Source organism: Choristoneura fumiferana, chromosome 2 (genome assembly GCF_025370935.1).
Source record: "Choristoneura fumiferana chromosome 2, NRCan_CFum_1, whole genome shotgun sequence".
In the NCBI taxonomy this organism is placed as follows: domain Eukaryota; kingdom Metazoa; phylum Arthropoda; class Insecta; order Lepidoptera; family Tortricidae; genus Choristoneura; species Choristoneura fumiferana.
The window spans coordinates 51005-62562 of record NC_133473.1 but is presented as its reverse complement, the minus strand read 5'-3'; the positions used below and the strand labels follow the sequence as shown (position 1 = coordinate 62562).

Below are 11558 nucleotides of genomic sequence, written 5' to 3'. Positions count from 1 at the left end.
GCGACCGCTCAGCTGCCTTCGGGCGAGCAGCTGGAAGCGGACACGGTGGTGGCGGTCACCATCACCGACGTGAACGACCTCAGCCCGCTGTTCTACCCCACGGAGTACGACGTGCTCGTGGCCGAGGACGCGCCGCACGGCAGCGTGGCGCGCGTCGCCGCCGAGGACGCCGACCTCGGCCTCAACGGAGAGATCTACTACAGCCTCGAGGAGCCCACCGACCGCTTCGCCGTGCACCCACCAGCGGCGTCGTCAGCACCACGCGGCCGCTCAGCGCCGCCGAGCCGCGCCACGAGCTGACCGTGCTGGCGCGCGACCGGCAGTCGCTGCTGGCGCGCGGCGAGGACGCGCCGGCCGCGCGCGCGCGCCTCGTGGTGCGCGTGGCGCCCGCCAACCTGCACGCGCCCGACATGCGCGCGCGGCGCCTGCCCGAGCGCGGCGACCCCGCCGGCCCCGAGCTCTACGCCATCGTGGCCGCGACCGACCGCGACCAGGGCGAGCACGGCCGCATCGCCTCCGTCGAGATCGTGGGCGGCGACCCGACGGGCACTTCCGCGTGCGGCCGTCCGCCGCCGGCGTGCCCGGCGAGTGGGACGTGCTGGCGCACCCTTTGCGCGAGGCGGGCGCGCCGCGCGGCTACAACCTGACGCTGCGCGCGCGCGATGCGGGCCGGCCGCCGCGCGCCGCGTACCTGGCGCTGCCCGTGGCGCCGCCCGCCGCCCCGCGCGCCGCACCCGTGTTCAGCCGCGAGCTGTACGAGGCCGCCGTCAGCGAGAGCGCGCCGCCCGACACGCCCGTCATCCGCCTCAAGGTGGCCGCGCGCGACGAGCCCCGCGACGCGCGCGTCTACTTCGAGATCGTCGGCGGCAACGAGGGCGGCGAGTTCCGCGTCAACCCTGACACCGGCGTGCTGTACACGGCGCGCGAGCTGGACGCGGAGCAGCGCGCGCTGCACGCGCTGACCGTGGCGTGCGTGGGGCCGGGCGGGGCGGGCGCGCGACACCAGTCCTCCGCCAAGGTGCAGGTGGCCGTGCTCGACGCCAACGACAACGACCCGTGTTCGAGCAGAGCGAGCTGGACGTGGCCGTGCCCGAGAACGGGCCGGCGGGCGCCGTGCTGGCGCGCGTGGCGGCGCGCGACGCCGACTCCGGCGAGAACGCGTACATCTCGTACAGCCTGGCGAACCTGCGGCCGGTGCCCTTCGACGTGGACCACTTCTCGGGCGCCGTGCGCGCCGCGCGCGTGCTGGACTACGAGAGTATGCGGCGCGAGCACGTGCTGCGCGTGCGCGCCAGCGACTGGGGGCTGCCCTACCGCCGCCAGGCCGAGCTGCGTCTGCGCGTGCGCCTGCTGGACGTCAACGACAACCGGCGCAGTTCGAGCGCGTCGACTGCGTCGGCTACCTGCCGCGCCGCCTGCCCGCCGGCGCCGAGATCGTCACGCTCTCCGCGATCGACTTCGACGCCGGCGACGTCGTCTCGTACCGGATCGTCGGCGGCAACGACGACAACTGCTTCGCGCTCGACGCCAGCACCGGCGTGCTCGGCTCGCCTGCGACCTCGCGGCGGTGCGCGCCGACAGCCGCGTGCTCAACGTGACGGCGACGGACGGCACGCACTTTGCGGACCCGACGTCGCTCGTGCTGCACCTGACCGGCGCGGGCCCGGCGGCCGCGCTGGAGTGCCGCGACACGGGCGCGGCGCGGCGCCTGGCCGAGCTGCTGGCGGCCGCCGAGCGCAGCAACGCGCCGCTGGACGCTGACGAGTTCCCGTCGGCGCCGTCGCGCTACGGCGAGAACCTGCACGCGCCCGAATTCGTCGACTTCCCGGTCGAGGTGAAGGTGAACGAGTCCGTCGCGCTGGGCACGACGCTGGTGCGACTGGCGGCGCGGGACCGCGACCTCGGCTACAACGGGCTGCTCTCGTTCGCCATCTCGGGCGGCGACCCCGACTCCGCCTTCCGCGTCGACCCCGACACGGGCGAGCTGCAGGTGATCGGCTACCTGGACCGCGAGCGCGAGGCCGAGTACTTCCTGAACGTGACCGTGTGGGACGGCGGCCGCCCGCGCCGCGCCGCCGCGCGCCTGCTGCCCGTCACCGTGCTCGACGTCAACGACAACGCGCCGCGCTTCCAAAAGGCGCTCGCCTCCTTCCGCGTCACCGAGAACGCGCTCAACGGGACCGCCATCTTCCGCGCCAACGCGACCGATCGCGACGCCGGCGAGTTCGCGCGCGTCACGTACGGCCTGGCGGGCGGCGCCGACGGCGAGTTCTGCGTCGAGCGCGACACGGGCGTCCTGCTGGTCTGCGCGCCGCTGGACCGCGAGCGTCGCGCGCTCTTTACGAACTGACGCTGCGCGCGACGGACGGCGGAGGACTGACGGCGGACGCGCTCGTGCGCGTGGCCGTGGACGACGTCAACGACTGCGCGCCGCGCTTCCCGCTGGCCGCCTACAGCGCACGCGTGCCCGAGGACGTGCCGCGCGGCACGCTCGTGGCCGTCGTGGATGCCTTCGACCCCGACCTGGACGCGGGCGGCCGCGTCACCTACTCGCTGCCGGACCAGGCGCCCGACGACGTGGTCTTCACCGTCGACGAGCTGTCCGGGGTCCTGCGCACCGCCAAGCGACTCGACTTCGAGGAGAGACAGGTAGGCGTCGACCGTCGCGTCCTCGTGCCGTTCGTGATCGACAGCGGTCTGACCGTGAGCGTTTTTGTCCCCTCGCAGGTGTACGGCGTGACGGTGCGCGCGACGGACGGCGGGCAGCCGGCGCTGTGGGCGGAGGCCACGCTCATCGTGGAAGTGCTGGACGTGGACGAGAACCAGCACGCTCCGGCCTTCGCGGAGCGCGTGCTGGCGGCCGGCGTGCGCGAGGACGCGGCGCCCGGCGCGCAGGTGCTGGCCGCCGCCGCCGAGGACGCCGACCCGCCCGGCCGCGACTCCCGCCTCGCCTACTACATCGTCGGGGGCTCCGGCATGGCGCACTTCTCCATAGACGACACGGGTATGCGCTCCTCGCGCGAGTGTGATGACGCAATCCGTCTCAACCCTCTAATATTATGTAACGATGTGTCTTGTCTGTACCCTCAGGGGTGATCCGGACGCTCTCTCCGCTGGACCGCGAGACCACGCCACACTACTGGCTGACGGTGTGCGCGCAGGACCACGGCCTCGTGCCGCGACACACGTGCGTCGAGGTAAGGAGCGGGGTTAGAGGAGGGGGGGGGACGGGGGTCACGTGGAGTGGCCGGCTGTTACAGGCGTGCGCGTTGTGTGCAGGTGTACATCGAGGTGGAGGACGTGAACGACATGGCGCCGTGGCCGGAGCGCGCGGCGTACGCGGCCGCCGTGCTGGAACACTGCGCGGGCGGCACGCGCGTGGCCGTCGTGAGGGCCGAGGACGCCGACGCCTCTCCCACGCCCTCCAACATCACATACTCGATCGTGGCCGGCAATCCCGATGGATTGTTCTCCATCGATGAGCATACCGGTAACAGCTAGATTCATATTGTCAGCGTTAAGTTTTCCCGGTGTGCCCCGGTCGGGGGTCAGTTTAAATATTGTCGATGGTACATTTTTTGTGTTTGCAGGCGAAATAGTGACGACGGGTCGCACGTTGGACCGCGAGGCGACGCCGCGGCACGCGCTGGAGGTGTCGTGTTCGGACGGCGAGCTGTCCAGCACGGCTCGCGTGCTGGTCCAGCTGCTGGACATCAACGACCACGCGCCCGCCTTCCCGCAGCGCTTCTACGAGCTGAACGTGCCGGCCGCGCCCGCGCCCGCGCCCGCGCCGCCCGCGTCGCTGCAGGCCGACCAGCCCGACAGCGCCGAGTGGGACAGTGACGACGAGGACGACGGGTCCGGCGCGCGCCCCGCCTGGGACGAGTGGGCCGGTGACGAGCCCGCCGGCATCTACATTGCTACGGTAAGGCCCGCTCGCCAGTCGCCACGAACACCGCACATCATTCAATATCCGTTCATTTCGCAACTAACGTCAGGCAAACTGTTTAATTTCGCAACCTTTCATTTCGCAAACTCTAAAACTGTACATATTTCAGGGCCATCGTGTAGAACCCTTTAGGTTAGGTTAAGTTAGTTTTTTTTTTTTAAATCCTGAAATATTTACAGTTTTAGAAATATTAAACTGTTGTGAAATGAAAAGTTGCGAAATGAAACAATTTGCCGAACGTTATTCGCCAAAACACATTTATTAAACCCATCATACACTACACACTACATGAGCTAGATAGCGATAAGCTGCGGCGCCAAGGACGCTACGTTCCTTTATAAATACGCAAAGTGCAAGCGAGTTGTATAGGTACATGTGTCATATAGAAGTTTCTTTATGAGCACCAGAAAGACCAGGAAACTTTGAGGCATGATACAAGTTGTATTTAATTATAATTTAAACACTTACAGTATTGGAGTGTCCCATCCCTCGGTTTGTTTTGCTATTTTTGGAGTAAATGTAATATTTTTGTGGCCTGTATTACTCTGTTAGTTTTAATTCACAAATTGAGTTTTCTTATTCTTTAAGCCTGTTCGTAGCTCTTATTCGTATCGTTTTAACTCAAATTTCTATCAACATTGTTTTGGTTTTATTTCGCGTGTTGTCTGCTGATGTCATAATTGTAATTGTCATATGTCAATGTCAATTATTCTTATCTTTTTCATTACATGTACTGTTGCCATGATAATGTGGGCTATACAGCCAACTTATATTTTAGTCTCGTAGCTATTTTTGTATTTGATTTGTTTTGTGTGACTTTCCGTAATTTCACTCTTCTGTGGCCCGGCGGAAGACCAGTGCTGGTTTTCAACCAGCGATATGCTGAGCCGGGACCTTTTTATAGCGGCAACACTTCTTATTGTTATTTTTCCTAACCTTAATGTGTCATTGCTGTTATAAATAAATTATTTTCTTTCTTTCTTATATATCAATGCAGTGCGGATAAGTGGTCTACACAAGCTTACATTTACAAAACGTGGATCACATGAGTGCGCATTAACGTGAGACACCAGGCATTTGTAACATTTAGAAAACAAGTATAGTCTTTAGACGCAGGCGAGGCGATCGCGTGTTATTGAACTCGATTTCTTAGATCTAGCGAAGGCTTTTGACACAGTCTCTAACCCCATCTTGCTTAAGAAAATTGGACCTTATTGGTATCAGAGGCAACGCTTTGCAATGGTTTCAGATTTACTTGACGGACCGTTCACAGTGCATTAAAATTGACGGGTGCAAAAGTAATCCGAGGCATATAGACTTCGGAGTTCCGCAGGGCAGTATACAGGGCCCTACGCTATTTATCCTCTATAATTAAATGCACTGACCTGGGAAACGCCGAGGCGATTTGCTACGCAGACGTCACGACTATATATTTTTATAGAAATTCCTGGGTTCAGGTGGTTGGCATTGTGGAGCAGGAAATGAGGACCATAGCAGCTTTGGCTCCATTAACATTTAATCTCTTGAAAACGTACTTCATGTGTTCTCATAAAACTAAAACTCCGGCGTTATCCACCTTCTTTGATAATACGGTACATACCCTGTTGTCTAAACACATTCTTGTTCCTGTTGTACATATCTGCAGGACTTCATCGATCTGGTGTCTAGGAGTAGTTTTGATGAAAGTCTATAAACAGCAGCTACGGCTACAGCTAAACGAGTCCGCAAATTAATTTATATGTTCAGGAACCTTCGCAACTCTTAGATGTCATGTGAACTTCAGCCTATAAGCGCTATTTACGCGCTAGTACCTTCACTTAAATACGCGTTTCGAATCGCGCGATAGTGCAATTAGATACTAGAGGCTTATGTACCATCAGCCAAATATGTGGTCTACCACCCTAAACTTGATAATCGTTTGCATGTCATAAAAAAATAATGCCAATAGACGTGTCTGTCAACTTGAAAGTTCGACTTTAGCGACATATTCATTTGATAGGAACTTGTTTAAAAATTGATAGAACACTTATTTGGCTGATGGTACCTATTTTAACGCATATTCGCGTTTTGCCGCTCGCGCATTATTCGCATGCTTGTCGAGGGATACCTATATTGCGTCCAGGGGGCATACCACGCGCTCTTAATACGATTCAGTTTAGGCTCTAAACTGAACTGCATCGCTATTTCGTACCAAGACGTTACTTTTGCGATTCAGTTCAAGCACGATTCAGCGACAGCGATACAGACATTTTCATTCACTCACTTCAAGCGGTTTTCGTACCCTGACGCTTAACTTGAGTGGGAATTGAATCGCTTCAGTGTCAAATTTAGCGATTCAGTATAAGTTACTCTGTTTAATAAACCTTCGAATAGTGACTGCTACCAAGGCCGTGGCTTATTTGCTCTTCTGTGCAGCATTATGTCTAGAGAAAATTCATGAAAAACATACCTCAATGAAACCGACTTCGATGTATGACGCTCGCTAAAGTCCGTAAAGCCGCAATAGTCCACACCGCCACTTCACTAGCTAATTTTTAGGCGCATAAAGTTTGTTATTATTTACACACAAAACTATTTACAATGTCTACAATCACAATTAATATTTATCTTACAAAACCGAGCACAACCGCAAATAATATATATCCGCCGAGAGTTTTTTTGAAGTCTGGCTGACTGCCGCCTTTTTTACGATCGAAGGCGCGCGGCAAAGGACTTGTGCAATCAGCCACCGATAGCAAAGAGGATGCAAATCAAAAAATTGTTCGCCACATCCAAAATACTTGCACATACTCATTCTGTCATTCTTTTGGAATTTTAGTGTTTTATTTGGAAAAATTTTAAATTTCAAGAAATTTTAAACTTTTATTAAAGTTTTATAACTTTTCATAGGTACGAGCAAGACATTGTGCTTCTTAACTCCTCATTGATAAAACTAATTTTTCAGTGAGAAAAGGGACTCGTGGATTAGTGACAGCGTAAACATTTTATTCTTATCAACACAACGGTTGCTAAGAACACGGAATGACATAGAGTTATGGTTTTCCAAAATAAGAGGTTTAGTATACAATATTTGGTTTGCATATAGCGGCATTCCTTTCGCGACTTAGCGTTTCAGTTTCAGACCAGAGACAATATCAGTCTTTCATTCACTTGTAAACCATAGACTCAGCTCAGTGCTCAGCTCTGAGAAATAAACGTCGTGGTACCAATTTCAACGATTCAGTTTAGGTGCATAAATGGAACTGCTCTGCGTTTGGATCGTTTATGAAAAGATCATGGTAGGCCCCAGTACGTATGCGACAGTTGTGGCAAGTAGACGTATCTAAAAAGCAAACGTAGCGGAATAATTAGACCGAGTCAAGTCGTGTTCCCTCAGTTGGTGGCGCTGGACGACGACCTGGGCGCCAACGGCTCGCTGCGCTACAGCTGGCGCGCGCGGGGCCCGGCGCGGCCCGTGCTGCGTCTGCACGCCGCCAGCGCGCGCCTCTACGCCGCGCGCGCGCTGCGCTCAAGGGACACCTTCGACATTACGGTGAGCGCGCCGCCCACAACAATAATGGCGTTCAGTTTGATGAGTACGATTACGATTTAATTGTGTTCCTGTGGCGGGGCATATTTTGTATTTATTTGTGAATTTACATCATACACGAACAATGCTGCGTAATCGTCCGTTTCAGGAAAGTATAAGAGTAAGATTGGTTTTTTGTAATCTTTTTGTATTTTTTATTTCAATTCCAAATTTTTACTTTTACGGTCATCCCGTAAAACCTAAATTGAAAATACAAACTGAAATATAGATGCACAGAAAACCAGAAAAATAAGACCATCACTGGGAATCGAACCCAGGTCCTCGGTAATCCGTACGCGGCTATACCGCTACACCACTGATGGTCAACGGTACCGACACGAATTTCCCCTATGCACCTCATATCTCAGCTTGTTTTGTTTTCTTATTTAGCCATTTAAGCAGTGACGCTAACGACATCTATGCCGTAGCCCTCTCATCGAGAAACTTTTTCGGCACTCCATTGGAACTAACCGCTCACCCGGACAAGAGATATCGTTACTAAGCAATCAATTAAGATTGGTTTTTTCTAATCTTTTGTATGTTTTATTTCCCATTCCAATTTTTTACTTTTACGGTCATCCGTAAAACCTAAATTGAAAATACAAACTGAAATATAGATGCACAGAAAACCAGAAAAATAAGACCATTACTGGGAAGCGGATCATCAGTGGTGTAGCGGTATAGCACGTGGTACGGATTACGAGGACCTGGGTTCGATTCCCAGTGATGGTCTTATTTTTCAGGTTTTTCTGTGCATCTCTATATTTCAGTTTGTATTTTCAATTTAAGTATAAGAGTGTCTCGGGTACCGTCGTTGATACCGTGGCTCTGTGTCGGCAGGTGCGCGCGTGCGACGGCGGCGCGCCGGCGCGTTGCGGCGTGGCGCGGGTGAGCGTGCGCGGGCGGCGCGGGGCGGGGCGGGGCGGGCGCGGGGGCGCCGCTGCTGACCGCGCCCGCGCCGCTGCAGGTGGCGAGCTGGACGCGCCGGCTTCCTGCTGGCCGTGCTGCAGGCCGACGACCCGACGGCGACCCCGTCTACTACGACATCATCGGTCAGTCCCCGCGGGTTCGCGCCGCGCGCGCGTCCGATGAGTCGACACGGCGCTAAAGCTAAAGCGGTATCCTTTGCAGACGGCGACGAGTTCGGCGAGTTCAGCATCGGCCGCTCGGACGGGTCGCTGGTGCTGGCGCGGCGGCTGCTGTACGAGCGACGCGCGCGCTACGCGCTCACCGTGTCCGCCAGCGACGGGACCAACGCCGCCACCGCCGTGGTGAGTGCGCGGCTGGCAGCCCGCCCGCAGCCCGCCGCAGCCCGCCCGCAGCCCGCCGCGCAGCCCGCCCGCAGACCTACAAGAACGTGTCGTGCTGACGTGGGCTGGCAAGAACGTTCTGATCGACAATGATGTAGATTGCTTGCGAATCGGGCATTACCTGCCGACATGAGATTATAGATATATTATGACGAATTCAATTCTTTTTTCGAACCGGTTGGTCTGTGAACTGTGGGTGAAACCCATCCCTGGTCGCACCGTTTCCGTCTTTAAAGTTATACTAAATCTTCCTTAATTCTGAGAAAAAATATTTTTTGAAATATGTAAGTTGGCAAACGAGCATCAACTGGTGGTATAGTACCACCATTTTAGTACATGCGCCAAAGTAATCCAAAAGACTTCAGATGTATCAGCAACCTAGAGGGCTATAAAGCGGAATACCGGCTCATCTGTATAGTATGCTTATTATGGTGTCGTATCACTGGGGATAGTGAATTTGAAATTAGCTTAATTTGTCAGGCACGTGGACTTATGCTAGCTATGTGTGAGTTCGTGTTGTGCCAAGTTTTAGAATAGAACGGACCCATCGCTTCCGGTGGTTGTAGTAATAAAAGGCGTCGAAAGACGCGAACGTGAGAGTGGGCAGCAGCACTCTTTATTTCTAACTACGAACTCCGCCTCCGACACCACGGTATGGAAAGAGAGGGAACACCACTATACAATAAATTTTCCCAAGATGCGTTGCAGGTAATGGAGGTTCACAACTAATTCCCGACCGAGACAACTACGACCAATTGTTAAGAGTGTAGCGATGCGCAAAAAGTTACGCGGATTGCCAGTATCCCCGACGATTATGTAATAATTTTGATTTTTCTATTTTCCAGGTTAACATAACGGTGATCAACGACATGAACGAGGAAGGCGTGTCCTTCTCGCGCTCCGAGTACGTCGTCGACGTGTCGGAGGAGGCGCGCGTCGGCGAGGCGCTGGCCGTGCTGCGCGCGGGCGTGGGAGCGGGGGCGGGAGCGGGAGCGGGACGCGGGAGAGGGCGCGGGCGGCGAGCGGCTGCTGTACGGGCTGCACGCGGCGCGCGCGCCGGCCTCGCTGCCGCTGTTCCGGCTGCACGAGCTGACCGGCGTGCTCGAGCTCGCGCAGCCGCTCGACAGGTTGGATTACGGGACTCATTTATACGATTGATTGATTTTATTATCATAGTTGAAATTAAATTATCTTTATTAAAACTAGCATACCTACCTATCTGTGTGACAAACGTTGAGTGACCACCTCGCACCTCGCAGGGAGAGCGCTCGCGTGCACGAGCTGACGGTGTGGGCGCGCGACCAGGCGCCGCGCGCGTCGCGGGCCTTCGCGCGCGTGGCGGTGCGCGTGCACGACGCCGACGAGCACGCGCCCGAGTGGCGGCGCCGCCTGGCCGAGGCGCGTCTGCCGCGCGGCGCCGCGCCGGCGCGCTCGTGTGCGCGCTGCGCGCCGTCGACCGCGACGCCGGGGACGCGGCCCGCCTGCAGTACTCGCTGGCGGGCGACGCGGGCGCGGGCGGGCGGGCTGTTCGCGGTGGACGCGCTGCTGGGCGACGTGCTGCTGGCGGCGCCGCTGCCCGCGGGCCCGCACGCGCCGCGCGAGTACGCGCTGTCCGTGCGCGCCGCCAACCCGCCGCCGCACGCGCGCCACGCCACGCTGCCGCTGCACGTCACCATCGTCGAGCCCGACGACGCGCCGCCCACGTCAGTAGCGACGATCGCCTTCGCTATTTTTTTTAATTATTATATTATTCTGTTCATATTTGAGGTTTGATTTACTTACGTATCGTGCAGGTTGTTGTCGGATTCGCTGGTGTTCGAAGTGGCGGAGGACGCTATGGTGGGCGCCACGGTGGGCGCGGTGGAGGCGCGCGGCGCGGCGCTGCGCTGGACGCTGGCGGGCGGCGCGGGCTGCTTCAGCCTGAACCCGGCCGCCGGGCTGCTGGCGCTCGCGGCGCCGCTCGACTACGAGCGGACCAGCCAGTACAACCTCACCGTCACCGTGCTGGCCATGGTGAGCGACCGTTTGAGCTCGCGGCTTGCGGCTTGCGGCTTGCGATTATATTTGTTATCTACTAAATTGTCCGTCGTTAAAGTTGATGGATCCTTTTGGAAAACACTAGTAATTTAGGATCGATGATCACTCCTCAGAATGGCATGACCTTACTGCTGGTGTTCCTCAGAGTGGCGTGTTATCTTCTCTTCTTTATTATGAGACGGAGAAGAAAGTAATAACGCGCACTGCCGCTGGTGCTAATGCTACTGTCCTCTGATGTGTCTCCGATGTGTCCTCTGATGTGTCCTCTGATGTGTCCTCTGATGTGTCCTCTGATGTGTCGCAGGGCGGCGGGTCTGCTGTCGCGCAGGTGACGGTGGTCGTGCTGGACCGCAACGAGTTCCCGCCGGTGCTGACGCAGCGGCTGTACCGGGGGCGCGTGTCGGAGGCGGCGCCGGCGGGCGCGCTGGTGCAGCGGGCCGACGAGCGCGGCGCGCCGCTGGTGCTGGCCACGGCCGACGGGGACTCCCCGCCAACCGCGCGCGCGCCTTCGAGCTGCCGCCGTCGGCCGCGCGGCTGTTCGCCGTGCACGCGACCACCGGCGCGCTGCTGCTGGCCGCGCCGCTCGACTACGAGGCCGCCGCCAAGCACGAGTTCACCGTCAAGGTACCGCTGGCTATACTACTACTACTACTATAGCTGGAGTTCATTGTGTTTGTCAGACCACCACTTATTG

General features: G+C 57.3%; 1 protein-coding gene across 1 annotated transcript in view; it reads left to right on the top strand.

Moving 5' to 3' along the window:
* The window catches only part of kug (FAT atypical cadherin kugelei), a 32149-nt gene that overhangs the window by 3846 nt on the left and 16745 nt on the right, over nucleotides 1–11558 (top strand). Inside the window, 22 exon segments of the mRNA XM_074111234.1 lie at nucleotides 3–238; nucleotides 241–540; nucleotides 543–1055; nucleotides 1058–1369; nucleotides 1372–1542; nucleotides 1545–2329; nucleotides 2332–2649; nucleotides 2728–3004; nucleotides 3091–3197; nucleotides 3280–3490; nucleotides 3591–3925; nucleotides 7326–7481; nucleotides 8358–8434; nucleotides 8485–8534; nucleotides 8537–8569; nucleotides 8649–8788; nucleotides 9673–9954; nucleotides 10087–10530; nucleotides 10621–10707; nucleotides 10709–10840; nucleotides 11169–11294; nucleotides 11297–11488. Coding sequence (XP_073967335.1) covers nucleotides 3–238; nucleotides 241–540; nucleotides 543–1055; nucleotides 1058–1369; nucleotides 1372–1542; nucleotides 1545–2329; nucleotides 2332–2649; nucleotides 2728–3004; nucleotides 3091–3197; nucleotides 3280–3490; nucleotides 3591–3925; nucleotides 7326–7481; nucleotides 8358–8434; nucleotides 8485–8534; nucleotides 8537–8569; nucleotides 8649–8788; nucleotides 9673–9954; nucleotides 10087–10530; nucleotides 10621–10707; nucleotides 10709–10840; nucleotides 11169–11294; nucleotides 11297–11488 — 5284 coding nt within the window.